At 46.7% G+C, this 23402-nt stretch overlaps 1 protein-coding gene and 1 non-coding gene across 2 annotated transcripts in view; one reads left to right on the plus strand and one right to left on the minus strand.

Moving 5' to 3' along the window:
- ABR (ABR activator of RhoGEF and GTPase) overlaps positions 1-7230 on the minus strand; it is a 174142-nt gene extending 166912 nt beyond the window's left edge. Inside the window, exons 1-2 of the mRNA XM_069482192.1 lie at positions 6704-7230; positions 6194-6625 (exon numbers count right to left, since the gene is read on the minus strand). Of these exons, the coding sequence (XP_069338293.1) occupies positions 6194-6625; positions 6704-7217 (946 nt within the window). The 5' untranslated portion in view covers positions 7218-7230. The remainder of the gene's footprint in view (positions 1-6193; positions 6626-6703) is intronic.
- Positions 7231-22823: 15593 nt separating this feature from the next.
- On the plus strand, positions 22824-23040 carry LOC138392653 (small nucleolar RNA U3). Its single transcript, XR_011234944.1, has one exon. It is a non-coding gene; the product is annotated as a small nucleolar RNA U3 (small nucleolar RNA).
- The last annotated feature ends 362 nt before the right edge of the window (positions 23041-23402 follow it).

Raw genomic sequence — 23402 nt, forward strand, 5'->3', positions numbered from 1 at the left:
GACCAGCCTGAGCAAGAGCGAGACCTCCCCTCCCCCGTCTCTACTAAAAATAGAAAGAAATGATCTGGACAGCTAAAAGATATATATAGAAAAAAAAATTAGCCAGGCATGGTGGCACATGCCTGTAGTCCCAGCTACTCGGGAGGCTGAGGCAGTAGGATCGCTTGAGCCCAGGAGTTTGAGGTTGCTGTGAGCTAGGCTGACGCCACGGCACTCACTCTAGCCTGGGCAACAAAGCGAGACTCTGTCTCAAAAAAAAAAAAAAAAGTCTCCACTGGCAACCTGGCTGGAAGTTAAAAGTGTCAGCTTTGTAAACTGACCCAAGTTCAAATGCTGCCTCTGCCACATGCTAACTGTGTGACTCTGGGTAAGTTTCTTTACCTCTCCAAGCCACAGCACCTTGACTTATAAAATTTCTACCTGCTGATATGGCTGAGGCTACATGAGATGGTCTACTGCTCCCGTTACTGTGACTTTCACAGGACTTCAGTGTTCTCTGCTTAAAATTCCACAAAAGAAGAGGCTGCAGGATACAATGGAAAGAGCCTAGGTCTGGTTCCTAAGCCCCACCTTGAGGGTCATGAGTACGGGAGCTTGAGGGTACTTTCGGGGTTCCGGGGGCCGCCTCTGTCTGGAAAGAGGCAAGGGTACATCAACTCTAAGATTTTCTTCCAGTTCTAGGCTCTTGACTGTTGCTGAGGTTCTAAATAACATTCCTTAGTCACTCATTTCAGGATTTAACAACAGTCACCTGCTGGGAAGTTGTTTCTTTATCTAAAAACCTACAGTTTCTACGTCAGGAGCCAAAGAGCCAGTGAGAACCTTGAGGGCGGGTCACCAACCTGTGCAGTCTCAGCCCTTAGCATAGGCCTGGCATGAAATAAGACCTTGACAAATGCTTGCTGGGTGCAATGGATGGATGGATGGGTGAATGAATGAATTCCAAGGGCCAGCAAAGATAGAGAACTTTGCTCCCTGAGCAAACCTTAACACAAAGAGAATATTCCACCAATTTAAAATATTAATATTTACTTTGTCATCTGAACGGAAACCGGAGTATCAGATGAATAGTTTCTGCCAGTCAAAAGCATGCCTGACTCTGAAAAGCCACTTAGGACTTTGCTAGAAGAGTACACTTTGGTCCGCAAGGAGGACAGACACACAGGGGACACCACAGGTTACAGAAGGGATGCATAAACCCCGAGAAGGACACGTCACCCAACTCCTACAGCAGGGGTGGCACAGAAGCATGCCAACATGCACAGGAAAACACCAGGGCCCCCACATGCAGACTTGCAGTTGTGTCTGCCCAAGACTTCCCCGCCAAGGAGGGGGGTCTGAAATCCAGATGATGGTCTGCCCACCTGTGAGGCTGAGCCTGCCCAGGAGCTCTGTAAGAGGGTGGCAGCCCTGAAGGTTGACCTTAGCAGCAGATGGTCTTGGGTCTGCCAGGGACTTTAGTGATAAAGTAAACAACAATAATGAACACACACGCACACACACATGTCTATACTTCATGGTCACTATGCAGCAGGTGCTCTGCTAAACTTTTATTTATTTATTTATTTTTTGAGACAGAGTCTTGCTCTTTTGCCCTGGCTAGAGTGCCATGGCATCAGCCTAGCTCACAGCAACCTCAAACTCCTGGGCTTAAGCAATCCTTCTGCCTCAGCCTCCTAAGTAGCCGGGACTACAGGCATGTGCCACCATGCCTGGCTAATTTTTCTATATATATTTTTAGCTGTCCATATAATTTCTTTCTATTCTTTTAGTAGAGACAGGGTCTCACTCTTGCTCAGGCTGGTCTCGAACTCCTGACCTCAAGCAATCCTCCCGCCTTGGCCTCCCAGAGTGCTAGGATTATAGGCGTGAGCCACCGCGCCCGGCCATGAACTATTTAAATATTTTTTTGTATTTAATACTTGTAACTATCCTGAGAGATAAGTACTAATATTTGAGGCAGTGAACCTCGGCGTTTGGAAGTATGGACTTGGGAGCCAGACTACCTGGGTGCAAATGCTAAGTGCTACTTTTAAGCTGGGGTGACCATGGGCAGGGTCATTTAAGCTCTTCAGGCCTCAAGATTCTCATATGTAAAGTGGAAATAATAATAGCATCTGTCTCACAAAGTTGTAGTGTGGTATAAATGAATTAATATGTATAAAGCGCTCAGAACAGGAGCTGGCAAAAGTAAGCCAGTGTTGGCTGTTCTTGTTAATCCTGTCTGATAGACACTGAGGCTTGGAAGGTCGGTGGCTTGCCCGTGGTCTCACAGCCGGGGAGGGGCAGAGCCAGGGCACGCCACAGGTCTGACTTCACAGCCCACGTGACCCAACCCGGCTGATTCTGGCTCTGGCCGACCCCCTTCACACCACCATCCTTCCGGCAGCCCTAACCATGCCAGCATGCCTAGTCTTTTCTGGTACCAATCAAGGCGACAAGATGCCGAAAGGAAGATACTAAGTGAACTGGCATGCTAACTTAAATTCTCATTTTGCTATCATGTGTGGAAAGAAAAAAAAGAAATGTGTTTTGGTGTAGGAATCTGCCCCTCATCTGAAAGAAAACATCTGAAAGAAACCCTTTTTTCAAGAAGGCCCTTTCACCTCTGCCTCTGGGCCTTTGTATATGAGGCCTCAAGTGCCCTGAGACTAAGGCCAAGCTTGGATTGCCCCATAAAACCAGGCCTTCAGTTAGTGGGCATGATTGCTGGTGGAGGCCAAGCCAGCAAAAGAGCCTCATGAGTCAAGATTACCACTCCTCTGCCTTGGGTCCTGCCCTGCTGCCTGGAAGGTTCTAGAAAGAGCCAGAGCCATGCTAGAAAAACAAATAAGCAAACACACACTTGCATCATAGAAAACCAAACCATCTGTGATCCAGAATGATTTAGGAAGTGGAAAGCTTTGAAGAGTCCACTCAAAGAAAAACCACCTGTAGTAGTGGTTAGTTAACACTTACAGGTGCTTACTATGTGCCAGGACCTGTTCGAAGCCCTTTAGAAATATTATCCCATTTATTCCTCATGTTAGCAGTATGAGGTAAGCAGTGTTTATTAATAGCCCAATTTTATAGATGAGGATCAACTGAGACAGAGAAAAGTGAAATAACTTCTCTCAAGGTCACGTCAGCAGCCTAGCTTCAGGGACCATGGTCTTAATCGTGTTTTCAAACCAAATCTTTTTGTCCAACCCACAGCAAGAAATACATTCTGTATTGGCACCCAGTGTAGATGCCCACATTTATATATAATTGAAACTAAGTTCTAGAACAGAATAATACCATTACCATGTGCAATGCTCACTCATGTTTTCCATTCTATTCCAACCCATTCAACAAATATATCACTAAGAAACTATTTTTGAGGGAACATTTAATATGAATTAGACCATGTTCTAGGCTTTGGGGGCTATGGCAGTGAATGAAAGAGACAAAAATATATGCCCTTCTGGAGCTTGCATTTTACTGGAGAGTGAATAAGTTCCACATGCAAGATTGTAGCACCTGAGGTGGTAATTTGGTGAGTGCTGTAGAGAAACATAAAGCAAGGAAGGCCAAGGGTGGCCAAGGAAGATCTCCCCAATGCCTTTGTTGCCTGCTACACTGATTTTAGTGGGCTATCACCCACACTATGTAAACCCCTTTTCTTAATCGCTCCATGCAAATAGTAAGTGCAGTAGTAAATGTTGGCGGAATAAATGGATGATTGCATTGAATTGAATGTCCACCCAGCTCTTCATAGGTCAGGGAGTAGGAATGGGACTAAGGAGGAAAGGTCAGATAGGGATTGGGGAGGGGGCGGCTGTATGGTCAAAGGCTCTTTCTCCCAGATTGCTGCATGTGAACACTCGTATGTGACTGCGTGTACGTGGATATACATGTATAGGCATGCATGTATGTGTATGCACATATGTATGCATATGCATGTCCCCCCATTCACTTCCTCACTGAGGAGGTTTTTTTGTTTTTTTTTTTTTTTTTGAGACAGAGTCTCACTCTGTTGCCCAGGCTAGAGTGAGTGCCGTGGCGTCAGCCTAGCTCACAGCAACCTCAAACTCCTGAGCTCAAGCGATCCTCCTGTCTCAGCCTCCCGAGTAGCTAGGACTACAGGCATGCGCCACCATACCCGGCTAATTTTTTCTATGTATATTTTTAGCTGTCCATATAATTTCTTTCTATTTTTAGTAGAGATGGGGTCTCGCTCTTGCTCAGGCTGGTCTCGAACTCCTAAGCTCAAACGATCCGCCCACCTCGGCCTCCCAGAGTGCTAGGATTACAGGCGTGAGCCACCTCGCCTGGCCATCACTGAGGAGGTTTTGGAGACAGGAAGCAAGGCCCCCATAGGCAGCTGTGCAGGAATTCCCTACACAAGTTTGCCCTGCACAGAGGGACTGGAATGGGAGCTGAAATACATCCTGGGCACTACTAGCCTAGCCATGAGTGCCAGACATGTGCCCTGGCTGGACTCTTTTAGTCCAGAGGAAGGAGAATCCTTTTATCCTTTGGTCCTTCCTTAGGGGACACCTTTTGCAATTCATTAGCCCAGAGGCAGCTCTGGTTCCAAATTTGCATCAAGGTGCTAGAATGTGGTTAGGGAAAGAGGAGACCACCCACAGACATAAAAATCACTCCTTGGGGAAAATACAATGCACAGAGCACACCTGGCAGGGTGATTCATGTGGGTTTAGGGGAAGATGAGATTGAAGCCAGCTCTAAAGTAGCTGGGGGCACTTGGGTAGCCTCCATTGAAGGCATATGGAACTTGGCACTAGAGTGAAATCTTTAGACTCTTCCTTTAAGTTAAAGGGGCATATAAAAATGTTACTAGCAGGGGCGACAAAAGCATTACCTATGGGAAAAGCGGCCAATCTCTGCTAATGAATAAGTGTAATTGATCAAAACAGATGACTTGATGGACCTTCCAAATGTGCTTTTAGCAAAGTGGACAGTTTTTCATTCAAATGCAAACTCACCCAGATAAAATCTAATAATGGAGATTTTGGAACAATCCCAGCATCAGTGATTTCTTTTTTTTTTCTCCTCCACTGAACAGGAAGGCTTCTTAAATTCCTGGTTCCAGCCTGACCCAACCAGACACCAATGTTGTGCTTTCCATGTGGCTGAGGAGACCCTGCTTGTTTCCAGATGCAGCAAAAGGGCCATCACATGCCTCCCCCCACCCCAATCCCTATCTGATCGTTCCTCCTTAGCCCCATTCCTACTCCCCGACTATGAAGAGCTGGGTGGACATTCAATTCAATGCAGTCATCCGTTTATTCAGCCAATACTTACTACTGCACTTACTGTTTGCAAGGCACCATTTGGACCACCACAAGGGGATTCAAAGATGACTAAGATGGGGCCCTGTCCTCAGACAAAAGGGCAGACGTGAGGGGAAACAACAGATGACAGAAGGTCTTAGTGAGGGTCTCAGCTCGCACCAACTTGCACTTAATCTTTCTGAGCTTCAGTTTCCTCCTTTATCAAATGAAGGCACTGGACTAGACATGATCTCTGGGCACCTGGCCAGCTCCAAAACTAGGTGATTCTAAGCCTTCCCCTTCCTCTCAGGATCCCAGGCTCCTAGGAAGCTGACAGACAGGGTGCAGCCTTCTACGAAGGGAAAGAATCAGCAAAGGGGGTAATGGCGAGCGAGGATTAAGTACCTTCCCTGGAGTGAGAGGCTGTTTCAATTTGGCTCCAGCACACGGCCACGCTGGAGAAGATGACATAAGTTAAGAAAATAAAGTGGAAGATTTAGACTTCCACACCAAGGAATTTGGGGAAAAGGGGAGACCACTGGAATTTGTGAGGAGGATACTGTCAGGGTGGTGCAAAGGAATCTGGTGGACCTGTGGAAGGTGGGCTGGAGGCGGAGGTGGTGAGTGACGTTGCAATAGTCAACGCAGATAGGCGAGGCCTTAAGTGAAAGGTTCCTCCCAGCGTCTGGCCAAACACACCATTCTGTCACGCCCTGCCATTGCCATAATGCTTATTTTCATAAACTCGCCAAAGTCCCAGATCACTGTGCACCATCTTTTTTAAAGTTCCACAAGTGGCTTTGGGGTAAACAGGTACTTCTCATCCTCCTCCTTCCTAGGTGCCTGAGGTTAAACAGGACACTAAGGTCTGTCAGGAAGGGATGCCAGCAGCTCCGGGATGCGCCGGGCAAGGATCTAAAGAGGGGTGCACCTACCTGCAGAGAGGCTGTCCTCGTGATCGGAGCTGTTGTGGCTGCAGTCGCTGCCCCTCTCCGGCGAGCTGTGGCTGGGCGAGTCCCGCTCAGGCACCCGCAGGAACCTCTTGCGCCGCCACGGGGGGAGGTGCTCGCGGGCCCCGCGCCTGGGCTCATCCGCGGCTAGGGCCGAGCCCCCACCGTCCTTGGCCTCCGCCTCCAGCTGGTTCGGGTCGCCGCTCCGGCGGTGCTGCCTCCGGCCCCCGGGGATCAGGTGCATCCAGCGGTGGGGGCTGCACGCCCGCGCCGGCTTCTCCGGCTCATCGCTAGTCCCGAACCGGCAGGGGGCCACTAGCAAGTGGCTCAGTACGAATTTCTCGTTCAAATCCACCATCTCGAAGTCGTGGTCACTGCTGTCGCCCCCATCGTCCGCTCCAGAGGCGTCCGGCTCGCCTTCCTCCGAGCCCCGCCCCGTGCGGGTCCCGGAGGACAGATCCTGTCCAGGAGCGTTGGGAACAGTGCCATCGTGGCCGGGGGGCGCGCAATCCTCCCGGGGGCTGAAGAGGAGGCGAGGCTGCAGCAACTGCTGGTGGATGGCTGCGGTCAAGCTGCGCACCGCGCCCCCTCCCTCCGCCGCCCGGGGACAGTGGGGAAGGTCCAGGCACACGTAGAGGGGAGACTCGGCCTTCGCCGCCATCTCCGGGTCGGGGCGCGCGGGGCCCGGGGGGACTCCGCCGCCGTCCTCTGCGCCTTCCTGCTTGCACGGTGGCGGTGCTCGCTCCTCCGCCGAGGCTCCCCCGCTGCAGCCATCTCCGACTGCGCGGCGCCCACAGCCGGGATTTAGCTTCTCCCCGGCTAGGGCAGCCTGCAGGTATAAGACTTTGAACTTCTCTTCCGCCAACACCTGTTGCAGCCGCTTCAGGTTGAGTTTGCAGTGCTCCAGCTCCCGCTCCATGTCCTGCACCGAGTCCAGCCTCATGACCGGCGTCTCCTCCCCGGGGAACTCGGCCTGCCAGTGGCGCTCAAACTCCTGCGGGTCCCACATGCCGAGCGCCCCGTCGGGCCTCCCGGGCCCGGCTCCTGCGCGCCGCAGCCGGCTGGGATCGCGCCCGGCCCTCTCAGGGAAGCCCGCGCTGGCGCAGCCGCCTACCCTTCACTGCAGCCCCACAAGAGAAAAAGAGAAAAAAATAAAGTTTTTCCCCTTCCGCCCTCGAGCCTTTTTTTTTCTTCTTCTGGGTTTCGCCTCCCTGACGTAAGCGGCTACCCGCGGCGGAGGCGGGCGCCTGGGGGCCCTGGGCCCGCCCCGGGCAGCCCCCGCAGCCGGGTCGGGCGCCCCGCGGGCTCGGGCGTCTGGAGCTCCGCGGCGGAGGCGGAGCCTCGGTGGCGCCGGGCCAGGCCTGGCGGGCGCGCCTCGGAGCTGCGCCAGCGGCTGGGCGGCCTGAGGTGCTGCCCACCACGGAGGCGCCAGCGACTCGCGGAGCTGGCCGTGGCAGGGCCGGCTCTCTCCTCCCCGGCTGGTCCGGCTGCGCAGCTCCGGCCAGGGCGCAGTGTCGGCGCCGGCTCCCTGCACCCGAGCGCGGGCTCGCGCGGCAGGCGCGACGCGGGGGCCTGGGTGAGGGACGCGCGGGGGCGCCCTGGGTCCCGGCCAACCCCCAGCCGCCCGGCTCCCCGCAGCCTCGCCTGCCCAGGGTCAGGGCGGCGCACGGCAACAACAAGGAAAAGGTGAGGGAAAGGCGGCGTGGCGCGGCGGCGAGAGCAGGTGTCGCAGGGAGCCGTCTGCTGACCCGCAGGGTTTCCCTTCGCGGGGATTTATTGAGCGTCTTGAACTACCTTGTCCAAGATCACAGAGCAGTTTAATCCAAAGCTGGGGATAAAGCTTTGGCTTTTTTTCTTTTTTTTTGGGGGGGGGGGCGGTCCATTAAGCGTTCTCTCCACTGCTCCCTAGAGCTTTTCCAGGGGAGGAATAGCCAAGCGTGACAGCTCCAAGTGGCTCTGCTGAAGGCTCCTGTGACTTCAAAGCTGAGAGTACTCCCGCGTGACTGAATCAAATCATGGCTGCAGGGGCCTAGTAGAGGACCCTAGTGGGTGTCTAAAAGGACCCTCCACTCCACCTCCCTCCTCTTTGTGGCCTCAGACAATTCCCCTAGGGAGGAAAAGAAAGGAGCTGGGGAGAGACGCCTGGCACGGTGGGGTGGGGACTCCCCGATTCTTCTTTCTCCCATTCCTCTTCTCCAGGGTTCTGGGTGAGGCCCCACTGTCTGCTGAGAGAGGTCCTGATGAATCGTCTCGTGCTTGCCGGGAGGGAGGACCTTATCAATGATTCACGTTTCCTTCATACTAAGGATGAGGAAATTGGTACTGTGAGGGCCTAAGTGACTTGGCAGTGGGGAAACTCTTCCTGGCCACAGCGCCCTCCCGGGACTGGAGCTAAACTCAGCCACCACCTCTGCAGGCTCTGCCACTCACCTCTCACCCCAACCGTACCATCCTGCTCCCACTTTTCAATCCCCTTCGATTCATCCTTCAAGGTTACAAGAAAGATATTTCTTAACCACAAATGAGACAGTGCCATGCTTTTGCTCAAAGCCCTTCAGTGGCTCCCTATTTCTTACAGGGTAGAGTCCAGACTGCCTTGCATGACGGAGGAAGTCTTCCCACATTTGGTCTCTGCCCACCTCTCTGCCTTCTAAAATTTAGCCTTACTAGCTCAATGCTGTCCCCCAAAGACCTTTCATTCCTTGTGCCTTTTCCTCTTCCTTGGAACTCTTGTTTTCCCCCTACACACATGTGAAACTCCATGTTGCCTGGGAATCTCCACCTCTGAGAAGCCTTTGGGGGGGCCCTACCCCCTCATGTTTATATCACCACTGGATCTTGCATATGCCTTTATCTTTGCCCCTGTTCCATTTTAAGGGCAGGGATTGTGTCTTTCTCGTTTTTGTATTCCTACTCCTTCTTGCAGAGTGTGACATCAAGATGATTGATAATTGTTGAAGAGACGAAGTGAATGAAGGAAGGAAGGAAGGAACAGACAGATGAATGAATCTCCCACCTTGCCTTTCCTGCTCTGCTTCCGTTGCGAATCACTCCCAGCTGGGGCAGATGTGCTTCCCACAGAGGCTTCTCAACTCCAAAATTTCCTCTCTTACTGAAGTCTGTGTTTACACATTTTGCTAATATCCCTCTTCCTTCTTCATTTTCTTTTTCTCTTTTTTTAAATTTGGTGTGCCACTGGCATGAATCATCACAGTGTTTGTCTTCATGCCAGACTGCTGTGGGGGAATGGATAAAACACACTAATTTCGTATTCCCCAGTTTGAGTGATTTCTCAATCCTCATTCTGCTTTCTCTCCCACCTTTGCTTCATACTTTGAAGACCCAGCAGCCATCACAATCTCCTTTGTCCACTGAGAAGCTCCCAATGCCTACAGTCAGCCGGCACAGGGGTATTCCATCAGAGTCCACAGGCATCTTGGCCTCTGTTAAGATTTCAGAACAGGAGAGAAAATGTGACACTGCGGTGATGGATGACCCCAGTCAACAGCATATTGATTGGAAGATGTTTCAATATGTATATTTACATGCACAAAGAAAAAGAAAACTATAATTTACTGTAAGCATCAATTTCTGAATGTGTAAGTTCCCTGGGAGGATAGTTTCCAACCCTGTCCTTTAATTAAAGCAGTGGTGTGATTCCCTTTTGGCCCAAGGAAGTTGTTACCAATATCACTAATTTTTTCCACAAGGACCAATATAGCTGGAAATGCCAGCATACATCTTCCGTAAACAGATCCCCGGAGCAGCCTTCATTGTCTCCAGCTGGTGGATAGTTCAGCTTTATTACTTGGCTTTGGGTCATCATGGGCACAAGGCTACGGTGGCTGACATTTATTGAGTCCACACTTCTAGTTGCCATATGTCTCTGATCTCATCTAATTCCTCCCAACAACCCTGTAAAGAAGGTATTATGGTCGCCTCTACAGAGAGAAATGGAAGGTCAAAAAGGTAAGGTCACACAGATAGTCTGCTGTATTCTAAAGCCCAGCAGCTTTGCAAGAGCTTGGTCCAAGTGCATTTGTCACTGGCATTCATTCATTCAAGAAATATTTGCCAAGCACATACGAGGTGCTAGGGCCTGGCAAATTAAGTTTAAGCTTTGTAGCCTGGCACATCAGACCCTTTGCCCTGGATCCTCTGACCCCAGCCTACTTTTCCAAACTCTCTTCCTGAATTTCTTCTGCTTGCTGCACCCATTTAGTGCCCCCAACCTGAGTGACCCCTTGGTAGCAGATGCCTTTTGTGTCCCATGCCACCTCCCCTTGGCCTAGCTTGGATTTCTGCTGCAGCTGCAGTGGACAGTTCCCATGGGCAGCTGGGGTCTCGCCTCAAACACCCACCTGCACTACTCTCTTCTGCCTTAGGGCTCTTTTCAAAGTCGCAATGCTCTCAAGAGCAGCCCAGATAGAAACGTGGAAGTTAACACCTCCAAGGACATCCTATGGCCAGTGGAAATAGGCACTGGTCAATAAATGCCCCCAAGCTCCCATCTTTGGAGGGACTTCCTGAGGCACATTTTATATGGTTGCTCTGTGGTCTCCAAGAGGAATGAGCCCCAGCTGCTCACAGTAGTAACAAATCAGTAATGACCCTCTATTGGCTTTCCCTTCTTGTTTGTCTCTGTCTCCCTTCTACTCCTGCTTCCTGGCATAACCTCCCAAATAAAATACTTGCACTAGGTCCATGTCACTGAGACAGCCTCCAGCCTCCCCATGCCCTCTCTGATGCAACCACATGAGGCACTTCACACCTCCCCCAGTTAATCTTTAGTCACTTCTCATGCCTTCCTCCACCTGGCTGCTTCCTCTTCTACCTGGTAAGACCCTTTTTCACCTGTCAAAGCCCAGCTCACCTGTGACTTTATCTCTGAAACCTTCCCTTCCCCATGTTATTGAAACCGCAGGAGGTTTTGACCCAAGTCCAGTTGCTCACTGCATAAAGATCCAGTTACTGAGACAATGAAGATCGCCAAGGAAGAAAGGAATTTTAAATAGGAAAGACATCTTTTGGGGAGAATGGAGGAAGCTGCCTCAAATCTGTCTCCCAACTAACACAGGTCATGGATTTTTTTAAGGAGAGGCCATGTGCGTTGGGGCATGTTGTGCAGGGTGGTGAGTCTTGGTGTCATGAAGTCTGCCCAGGGGCCTTCAGAATCTCAGCTCCTTTGTCTTGCAGAAAGTCCACCATTTCTGGGAAACAACTCAAAAGACCAGGTAGTTAGTTAAGGGAGAGGATTATAAAAAAAACATATTGGGGTCATTGAAATTTGTTCATGGAGCCAGTTACACCCATGTCCAGTTAGGCATGACTGTCTACAGAGGGACTTATCTTGGTTCCAGCACTGGTCACACTACACTATAATTAATTCCATGGCTCTTCAAGTCCACGGCTCCTCATGTCTTAGGTCCACAAGGCTCTTCAAGGATCCTGGACATTTGACACCTCTTATTCCTCTAACTGCCCCAGCACCTAACAAGGTTAAAAATAGAGTCAGTGCTTAGTACATGTCTGCTGAGGGAATGAATGAATGATGAGTGGGTGAATGAATGATTAGTACTCATCTGGGCTTTTTGGACTTTATACCGTCTTAAAGCAGGAACACCCTTAAGCAATGGGAAGAGTAAGAAGACACTTTTGAAGGTCATGCTGCCAGGAATTCTACCTTTAAAAGAATTCCTTTGGATGAATTAGCAGCCTCTACAGAAATATAAAATTTGGCCATCAGTCATTCACACTTTGGTATGAACTGCTTTCTGCCTCACTTCTTGCTTATCTGAGGTCAGTGTGAAAGGGCTAAGAATTTGGAAGGGAGAAGAGAATGAAAGCAGAGTGTAGCTAGGAGGAGGGTACCTGGGGAAAAGTTGGGCTGGGATGGAACCTGTATCTTTGAGTGCTGGAGGTGTGAGGAAAAAAAAAAAAAAAAAAAAAAAAGGCCCATCCCTTTGAATACCTCATCCACATGGCTTGCATTCTCTAATGCAAGAGTTTTCCCGACTATGACTTGGAATGACTTGGGAGAGCTATTAAGCTATTTGTTTATCTGTTCTTCAGTTGTACATTTCAGTTGTCTTTGTGTGAACATATGTTTTCATTTATCTCAAAAAAAAAATTCCCTACATAAGAATGGGATTGCTGAGTCACACAGCAACTGTATGTTTAACTTTATAAGATACTGCCATGTAACGTTTTCCAAAGTGGCTGTACCATTTTCTGTTACTACCAGCAATGTATGAGAGTCCCATTGCTCTAGAGAACTATCTATTCAAATACTTTGCCTAATTTTTAATTGTATCATTTGCCTTTTTATTGTTGAGTTGTAAGAGTTTTTAGATTTTTTTAGATATTAGAGCTTAATCAGTTATATGAATTGCAAAGATTTTCTCCCATTCTTCTATATATTGTCTTTTTGATTTCTTGGTAGTGCACTTTCATATAAAGAAGTTTTAAATTTTGATAGACAACAATATATCTATTTTTTTCTTTGAAATTTGAATTTTAGAATCAGCTTTTCAAGTTCTGCAAAAAATATCAGATGATATTTTGATAGGGATTGCACTGAATCTGTGTATCCATGTGAGGAATACTGCCATGTTACCAATAGTAGACATCCTAATCCGTGACCATGGGATGTCTTTCCATTTATTTAGGTCTTTGTTAATTTCTTTCAATGATATTTTGTAGTTTTCAGTGTACAAGTCTTACACTGCTTTGGTTACATTTATTCCAAAGTAGTATATTCTTTCTGACGCTATTGTAAATGGGATTACTTTCTTCGTTTCATTTTCAGAATGAAACGAAGAAAGCATTGTTCATTACTAGTGTACAGAAATACAACTTTTTTTTTTTTTTACTGGCTCCAACTCTCAACCTCGAGACAACTGATTTTTGTATAATGTATTATAACTTTAAAAAATATCAATATGTTGTTGATTCATGATATAAACAAGGTTCACATCACACATAGCATTTGTTGACATGTCTTTTTAGCCTCCCTTAACCTAGAGTAGTCCTCCTGCCTTTTTATTTATTTATTTGTATCTTTCATGGCATTGATGTTTTCAAAGATTCCAGGCCAGTCGTCATATAGAATGCCCACATAATCTGTATTAGTCTGACTGTTTCCCTATGATTAGATTCAGATTAAGCATTTTGGCAGGTGCTGGTGTGTGTTTCCCATTGCATCTCATCAGGAGGTGCATAATGACATTTACTAATTACTGCAGAATGGTATCAGTTTCCTCCTCATGCTGCCAAGGTTCTGCCTATTTCAGTCTTCTCTTTCTAGGAACAAGTAAGAAAAGGTATCATGAGCATCGTGTATGTTTTACATTGTCTAAATTACAAAAGCAATAAGAGTTTGTGAAAGACAATTTAAAGAATCCAGAAGTATATAAAATAAAAAATTAACGTCTCTCCCCAATCTGGCACCTTTCCCTGAGGGTAATAACTATGTCCAATTTGGTCAGTTTCCATTTGGAGCTTTTAAAATATATTTTCATTTGTACGTATGCCTAGGACAGCATTCTGGTACACAATTGGTGCACAATAAATGTTGGATGAAAAAATGAACTAAGAATAGATTTGGGTTTGTTTTATAATAATAGAATTGTATTCTGTTCAATGAATTGGAACTTGCTTTTTTTTTTTTTAATCTCAGTCTTGAGCTGGGTGTGGTGGTTCACACCTGTAATCCCAGTACTCTGGGAGGCTGAGGTGGGAGGATCACTTGAGCTCAGGAGTTTGAGACCAGCCTGAGCAAGTCCCAGCTACTTGGGGGGCTGAGGCAGGAGGATTGCTTGAGCCTGGGAGTTTGAGTTTGTAATGAGCTACGATGATGCCACTGCACACTACCTAGTCTTGGAGATCTTTCCATGACAATACATGTTGGGTTTTTTTTCCCCGGACACCAACCAGTTCTCCAATTCTTCAACGCCAACTGGGTGTCCAACAGTTCAATTCAATTCTGACACTGACTTCCCAGAGTTAGCTCACGCCCCACAGGTTAGGGCTGTACCTCCCAAACAGAGGGGTTAGTTTGCTTGGCCAATAGACACAGCCAAGCCAGTTATAGCAAGGGGGTTTTATTACTTGGCACAAGTAAGGAGCACATCAGGGATAGTTCCCAAAGCAGTGTGTCCCTGAGCAAAGACTTGTTTGTTTTACAGTCAGAGAGTAATGACGAGTGATCTGATTGGATCTTGCAATGAGGTGATGTCAGGATGTGCCAGGACTCAACATGACTGGATCCTGGATCCTGCCATGTGGTGTCCGCTTCTTAATTCAGTCTTCGCTCCTCAATCCAAGCACTTAGGTTTCATCCCTGGTTACCCACTTGGTTTATCTGGGCAGGCTCAGGTTACATGACCTTCAACCTGGGGGTCCATGGCAACTGAAAAACAACAGGGTTTAGTCCCACCGGACTGCCCACACTTCAGCACCAGCTGCAAATGGTGTGCCCAGCTGCCCACAGTTCTGCCCAGCAGACTACAAATTCCGGGTTTCCGCAGCCCCCCACCCCGGGTTTGATAATTCACCAGAACAACTCACAGAACTCAGGAACACGCTATACTTACCAATATGGTTTATTACAAAGGATACAAATGAACAGCAGATGAAGAGGTACCTAGGGTAAGGTCCCAAATGATCCATGGACAGCAGCTTCTGTCCCCATGGAGTCGGGGTGCCCTGCCCTCATGGCACGTGGATGTGTGGGGATTTTTATGGAGGTTTCATTGTGTAGGCATGATTGATTAAATCAGTGGCCACTGGTGACTGAACTCAATCTCCAGCTTTCCCCCCTCTCTGGAGGTGGGGGGAGTGGTGGGCCAGGGGGGTACTAGGTGGGGGCCCTGAAAGTTCTAACCCTTGAGAACTTGGTTTGTCCCACTACCTGCCCCCATCCTGAAGCTAAGGTCTCCTCTTCCCCAGGGAATCATCTCATTAACATACAATAGACAGTAAGTTCCAAGGGACTTAGGAGGTCTGCGCTGGGAACCAGGTACAAAGACCAAATATTTAATTTTTATTATAGCATAGGTGTGGCCTTCCTCATTCTTTTTAACAGCTTCATGGCATTCCATTGTATAGATGTACCATAATTTATTTAAATACTCACTATTGATGGCCATTGGGGTTGTTTGCTGTTTCCTTGCTATCACTAACAATGTCTCAGGGAACATCCTTGTGAGCATTTCTTTAGGTTACAGTCCCAAAAGGGGAACTCTGGGGTCAAAGTATAGGTACTTCAACATTTGGATACATTTCAACATTTGTTGCCCAGGCTGGTCTGGAACTCCCAGGCTCAATGATCCTCCTGCCTCAGCCTCCTCAGTAGCTGGGATTGTAACAGAGGAAATGGCCTGAAAAAAAAAAAAAAAAATGGCAAAGAGATTTTTCTGTCTCCTTAAAATTTCCCCCACTCATTTTGGGACCTGCATTCTGGCCTGCATCCCTGAGGCAGGTTAAGTCTTTTGTTAAAACTCCCAGGTGGCCCAGGCTGGCGGCTGGCAAGTTCACAGGCTTTGTCTTTGGCAGAGATGGGATGATTAGAATAATTAACCACAGTAATTGCCTGAAGCTGAGAACACTCCCTTTAAAAGCTCTGTATTTCTCCTATGTTTAGGAAATTTGAGATTTTGAGATGAGCCCTATCATTTTTCCTCCTTTGCAAAGTAAACTCTCTTTCCTTCCTTCTCAAACCACTTGTCCTTGTTCTTCTGATTTGGCCTTGTGGACAAGTGGCCAAGCTTTTGGTAACAGGATTAAGGGCATGGGCCACCACACTGGGCTCCAATGTCTCTTAAGTCTTTTTTTAAATTTATAGGTTCTCCTTCCTTTCTGTGTCTCAGTTTATTTGTTGAAGAAGTTAGATTGTTTTCCCTGTGAAGTTTCCCATAGTTTTTTTTTTGTTTGTTTGTTTGTTTTTTAAGAGACAGGGTCTTGCTATGTTGCCCAGGCTGGTCTTGAACTCCTGGACTCAAACAATCCTCCTGCCTCAGTCTCCCCAGTAGCTGGGATTACAGGTGCTTGTCCTTGCAGCAATATTTTGCTGATTGTAATCCTGTGGTATCATTTAACATGTTCTTCCTGTGAATTGGTAGTTAGAGCTAGAGTTTTGATTAGATTTAATTTGGGGACAAGGTTAGACTACTTCATAGGTAGAGCTCTGTTCTTCCCTCAGAAGGCACATGATATCTGGTTGGGTCTCTTCTTGTGATGTTAGCAGCCATTGATGATTGCTGTAAAATGGTGTTAATTCCATCATTCCATCTTCATTTAGTAGCTGGAAAATATTTATAAACAGAAACATCCCCTCATCAACTGTTTGGTTACCCAAAGGTACAGTACATATAGGAAACAGACAATGAATGCTTGATTCTTTACATTAATTTCCAATTTTAAAAAATAATGAGTTAGTTCATTAGTGTCCATGAAAGGTAACCAATGAGGTTTTCTTTTGTTTTGAATTGTTTTTAGTATAATGATAAGTTTGGGGATTGAAATATATTTATGCCTTTTGTTCCACTGTAGTTTTATCCTTACTGATATTCCAATTGTCCCATTTTTCACCAGGGAGAGCCTCTTCAAGTTGGCTTTGAGGCCTTTGACATCACTCTAATGGTCTTTGATAGCTTTGTTGCTTTCTTTCTGGTTTGAAAAGATGTTCCAACTTATCTTGTATACTTTCTGTATTGAACAACATGTCAGCCATTTCTCCAAAGAACGCTGGCTCCTTTTAGTGAGAAATGGCATTGGGAGACCTCAATAAGGGTATTAGAGGTATTTATTTCTACTGGGTTGGTCATTAGTCTATTCATTATTTTTTTCCCAATGGACAAAGCTAGAGAATGTATATATTTAAACTGTATCATGAGTTTAGAGTGAATTTTCCAATTAATATTCAGGACAATAGAATTTTTACTTAATCTCAAAGATCTCACTTTTTTCCCCTCTCCTTTTTCTTGCTCAAAAAAAAAAAAAGAGTCCTGTTCTCAATAACACCAACTTGATTACTGACTCAACAGTCTCATGGGACTTGCCATTAATTTGCATGTCATCTGCACCCAGAGACCATGCAAATACTCTCTGTGTTATTCCAACGTTAGTACTGTGTACGCACTGCCAAAGTGAGAACACACTGTCTAACTACCATTCTGAAAGGTGAAAAATTATATCTCACTGTAGTTTCGTATTTCTTTGGTAATTAACGAGCTGGGAGTATGTCTTTGCATTGTAGGTCTCTAATTTAAGTCTCTTCCCCCCTATTGTTGGTATTCTCCAGAACAGCATTTTTCAAACTTCAGTCACCAGCATAGATATTTTTCTCCAGTCCTCAAATCAGTCATGCTATTGTTTACTGATTATATATATATATTTTTACTGTGCCTCCTCCTAAGCAGTCATATACAAACATTAATAGATTTGGTGTCTACTTAAATACTTCCCCACTGTACATAACATAAATGAATTACACTTAAAATTAAAAAGTGAGTACCATCTGAAATCATCTTATGCCTCACCTACTTATGGTGCGAGCACCTCACTCCAGGAATCACTGCCCTACAGGCTTTGGCATTTCATGACTGAAACAAAATAAGAGTTGTCAGTCATTGCCCTGTGTCAGTATTTTTAATAAGAAAATGTTCAGAGGAGAGCCAGAGCAAATCCCCACGCTCACTTGGTATCAGAGGCAGTTGCAAAATAACAGTAATATGCTTTACCACTTGATGTGGAAAAGAGAACTTGGGATGCTGCTGTGAGCCAGCTGGGTGTGTTGGAGAAACCACATTGCCTCTCCAGCCTCGGTTTCCTCATCTGTAAAATGGGAAGTTGGAGTAAATGATTTGCAATTTCTTCTCGAGTGGAAGGCAGAGTTTGTAACCCCTTCCATCTTTGTGCACTGCAGGTTCCTAGTTCCTAGTTTAGACGTGAGAACATTGCCCCCTTGTAGCTACCCACTTTCTCTCATTTGAGTTCCCACATCAGGAATGGTGGCAGGTGGGCCCAGTCCACACCAGCAAGCCTCTCTCTGGTATCCGTCACAGAGAACTCACACCCAGGGAGCTAACTAGCTCCTAAGCACAGGAAGCATCAAAGGGTAGCTGAGGCTGGGCGCGGTGGCTCATGCCTGTAATCTCAGCACTGTGGAAGGTGGAGGCGGGAGGATTGCTCGAGGCTGGGAGTTCAAGACCATCCTGGTCAACGTAGTGGGACCCCATCTCTACAAAAATTTAAGAAAAAAGTATAGCTTAAGAGTCCAAGCAGCCCTGCTCAGATCCTGGTAGAGCTGAGGTTGGGGCAGTGCAGGCTGTGTGATCCTCACAAGAGGGGGAGACCTGCCACCAGGTAGGCTGGGATGACCCTGGGCAGGGTAGGGGCCGTACCCCGTAGGAAAGGGCACACTCAAGACAATTCACGTGACCCCAGAAGCACAGGCAATGCCCCGCTGGAGGTCCTCCAGCACCCAGGGCCAGGTGGATGAGGATCAGTGTGGGCGTGGGTGATGTCTAGAGAGGGAGAACAGCACAGTGGTTATGAACCGGAGAGCCAGGCATTGAACATCACCCTTGACACCCACTCACTCTGGTCTTGGACAAGTTACTTAAGCACTTGTGCCTCAGTTTCCTCATCTGTAAAACAGGGATTATAATATTACCAACTTCATAAAAAATAATAAGGATTAAAAGGGTTAACATATGAAAAACAGAGTGGCCATAAACATCAGCGTATGTGTTGCTGTGTTTAAATGCCCCCAGAGTCATTGTGAAAGCCCTAAGGAGCATCATAACTTCCTTTATAGCTTCACGATATTTCCCCTGCCTCCTGACTAATGTTTGAAGTTCCTAGTTCAAACCTTTATGTTCTACATCGAGGGTCAGCAAGCTTATTCTGTAAAGGGTCAGAGTAAATATTGTAGGCTTTGCGGGCCTTACTGTCTTTGCTGCAGCTACTCAACTCTTCTCCGGTAGCTGGGAAGCAGCCATAGGCAATATGTAGCTGAAAGAGCATTGTTGTGTTCCAATAAAACTTTATTTACAAAAGCAGTGGCCAGACGTGGCTCACTGGCTATAGGCTACAGACCCATTGTTCTGCATTTACAGAGAAGGGCAGTGTGATGGGGTAGGGAGAACTGACATTTATAGAGCACGTACCACATGCCAGGCACTGTGCTAGCAATTCGATATGTGGCATTTCATTTAGGCCTCACAAAAATTGTGTGGAAGGTACGATTGATATCCCCATCTTATTGCTGAGGAACTGAGGCTCAGAGAGGGTAAGAATCTTGGATGAGGTTGCACAGGGGATGCTGGCAGGATTTCAACTCAGGTATGTCGAGTTCCAAAGCCTGTGCTCTTTCTATAGAAACTAAGATAGGTAGAATGCTGGAACTAGACGGGCCTGAAGGCTCAGCAAATCCAACATCCTTATTTTATGGAGAAGAAATGGGAATAATAGGGGCCAGCAGACTGAGACAAACTTGTCCTCTCTCTCTGAGTTAGGCAGGATGGCCCTAATTCCACGACCCAGGGCACAGCCCCTTCCCCGTGGATAAGTCCTAGGTGCTCTGTCTTCAGTTGGGACTCCCCTCACCCCAGGGTGCCAAACTCCCTCCTTTCCTGCTTCCCATTCCCTTGCCCCTACCCACTGCTGAACAGCTGAACATCTGGTAACACATCACAGAAACTGCTAACAATCCTTCCTTCCTTCCTTCCTTCCTTCCTTCCTCTCTCTCTCTCTCTCTCTCTCTCTCTTTCTTCTTCATTTCTTGACAGAGTCTTGTTCTGTCTCTCGGGCTAGAGTGCAGTGGAGTCATCATAGCTCACAGCAACCTCAGACTCCTGGCTCAAGCAATCCTCCTGCCTCAGCCTCCTGAGTAGCTGGGACTACAGGTGCGTGCCACCACGCCTGGCTAATTTTTCTATTTTTTGTAGAGATGGGGTCTTGCTTTGTTGCACAGGCTGGTCTCGAACTCCTGGCCTCAAGTGATTCTCCCTCCTTGGCCTCCCAAAGTGCTAGGGTTACAGGTATGAACCACCATGTCTGGCCAATTTTCTCTCACCAGCAGGTCTGTGTTTATTATGGTACGGATTATGGAGGCTTGAATTATCTGGACAACTTTAGGCTGCAAATAACAGAAACCTCAACCCAACATGGCTTTAAAAATACGGGAAATTTATTGGCTCACATGACTGAACAGTTTAGGGATGGAGCCAACTTCAGGTGTGGACTGATACAAGCTCAAAGTGCCAGGGACCCGACTTCTTTCTGTTGATTTCTCACCTTCCTCAGCACTGGTTTAAATCTCAGGCATACACTCCCTCGCGGTTGCAAAGTAGCTACTTGAGGAACTCTTGAGGCCACATCCTTCCTTATTTCCATACTTCCCCCAAAGAAGGGGGTTTTTCTTTCTCAGAAACCCTAGCAAACATTCCCTTGCATCTCATGGGCTTGGGTTAAGTACTGATTTTAAACCAATCACTGCAGCCAGGGACTGGCTTAAGCCAATCAAGATTCATCCCTGGAAGTAGGAGTGGGGCTCATTGTACCTAAACTGCATGGCTGCGAACCAGGGAAGGGTTCCTTTCCTCGGGAGAAATCAGGGCAGTGTTGGCAAGAGCAGAGGGTGTTGGCAAACAAAAATGTCCGCTCTGGGTTGAGCTAAGGGCCCTCGAAGAGCTCTTCCAGTCCTGAGAGTTCACTATTCCGTTGTTTCTTTCCCATCTAGGCAGAGGAGGCTGACTTTGCATGCACTGTCCCTCCATTATCTTCTTGGAGCTAAGGGTGAGCCCCCTCTGCCTTCTGCCTGGCATGCAAGCCATGTGCAAATTGCACCCGGGGTGACTGTGGGGCAGCTGTGATCCTGATGGGCACTTCTTGGTGGCCAAGTGTGCATCCGAAAGTGAGAGTGTTCAAGTGACCCATGGTAGAAAGGCTTTGAGAGGTTCCGAGGAGAGGAAGCAGCCTTGAAAACAGCTATTCACCTACTGCTCACGGTGAGTAAAAACTGACGCCAGAGAAGTGAGCAGGTGGAGGACTTTTTCACTGTTTCACTGATACCTTGGCACAATTTTAATGCTACTTAGGGTGCCCCTGCCCGGAGCCCTCACAGAGCAAGTCAGAAGGCAATCAGCAAATTACTGAGCTTGCAGCCTTTTTCAGAGTTCTTGTTAGCAAATGGGCACATTAGTGTCACCACAGGCCACCTTCACTGAGTGCCAAAACCCCCACAAAACGCTGTGCTATTAGGAGGCACAGCGCTGGTTATAATTCATCTTAGAGCAGGCAGAAGTTGCCGACCCATCTGTCCTTCCTATGCAGGTGGGGCAAGGGAGGGGTGCCAGGTGTCCTTTGAAATCCTTCGGGCCCTAGGATGAAAATGACATAAGATACAAACACACAAACACAACTGTAGCTCATCTGTGGAAACAAAGGGAAGGTGTTAAAGCCTGTGGCCATTTGCTGGCCACCCTTACATTGTTATTTTGCCATTTTGGTTGTCAAGCATTTATGTCTCAAAGGTGCTTGGCTGTCTTATTTTGCTTAATTGTATGTATTTTAACTTTCCCCAAATTTTCCTTGCAGTCAAAGTTCTTAACATTCAGTCCTTAATCATTGAGGAGTGTCGAATTGGGTTAGGTCATTTGGTTAAAAGCCAAAATGAGGGCAATTCCACTTCCAGGTACACATACCAAAAAGAGAAGAAAGCAGGGACTCAAACAGATACATGTGCATCAATGTTCAAAGCAGCATTATTCACAATAGCCCAAAAATGGAAATAACCCAAATGTGCATCAACAGATGAATAAACAGCAGGGTGTGGGGGCTCACACCTGTAATCCCAGCACTTTGGGAGGCTGAGATAGGAGGATTGCTTGAGGTCAGAAGTTTGAGACCAGCCTGAGCAAGAGTGAGACCCTGTCTCTACTAAAAATAGAAAAATTAGCTGGGTGCAGTGGTATGTGCCTTGTAGTCCCAGCTACTTGGGAGGCTGAGGCAGGAGGATCGCTTGAGCCCAGGAGTTTGAGGTTACAGTGAGCTATGATGATGCCGCTGCACTCTACCTGGGGTGACAAAGTCAGACTCTGTCTCAAAAAAAATTTTTTTAGAAAGTCTGTGCTCTTTTTCCATTACTGTATTTGTTACCATAAAATATACCATGCACTCCTAACTTATCAAAGCTTGATATTAATCAGTACTCTTTGATATTAATCAATACTGGCTATATCATGTATTTTAATTCCATGTATATCTATATTTGAAACCCCTCAGGAAATTATTATTGTTTTATATAGTCAATGTTTATTTAGATTTATTCTCATATTTACCATTTTTATGCTCTACATTATTTCGTGCACCTTTGGTGGCAAATTCTCTCATTTTTGTTTGTCTGAAAATGTCTTCTTTTTCCCCGTTCATTTTTGCAGGATATTTAACTGGCTATAGAAATCTAACTTGACAGCTATTTTCTTTTAGCACATTGAAAATATCATTCCACTGTCTTCTGGTTTCTATCGTTATTGTTGAAAAGTCAGCTGTCAGTCACTTTCTTTGAGGGTAATCTATTTTTTTCTCTGGATGCTTTAACATTTTTCCTAAGACTGTACTTTCAGGGGTCATGTCTGTAGCTTGTTACTTACAGAAGTTTCTCTGAGCATGTAGAGCAGCAGAAACCACGAAGAAGAGGCACAGTGTCGTCTCCTGAGTGTGAAGCCAGCTCTTGGGATTGCTTCACTACAACTGTCATTTGCCATTTATAATCATTCTTCTCTTCTTCTGGGAGTGTAAGAGGGAGAGAATGCAGTCTGAGTGGTTCCTGTTTAAAAAAGAAAATTTTTCCTTATCTTATGTTTATATGATGCAGTATTATATAATGTGTTTAGGCATGAATACCATTTTTAAACATCTTGTTTGGAATTTATTTGGCTTCTTGATTCTGTGGATTGATATCTTTCATTGATTCCAAAGACTTCTCCACCATGTGTCTTTTCATATATTGCTTTTTCCCTGTTTTCTTTCCTCTTCTGGGACTCTATTTAAACCTTCCAATGAAATCTATGTTAATCTTTCTCACAGTAGATCTTACGTTACTTGCCCTCTCTTCTGTATTTTCCATGCTTTTGTCTCTCTGTGCTTCATTCTGGACATTGTCTTCTGATTTATCTTTTAGTTCACT

The sequence above is a fragment of the Eulemur rufifrons genome, chromosome 9 (genome assembly GCF_041146395.1).
Source record: "Eulemur rufifrons isolate Redbay chromosome 9, OSU_ERuf_1, whole genome shotgun sequence".
NCBI classification, from domain to species: domain Eukaryota; kingdom Metazoa; phylum Chordata; class Mammalia; order Primates; family Lemuridae; genus Eulemur; species Eulemur rufifrons.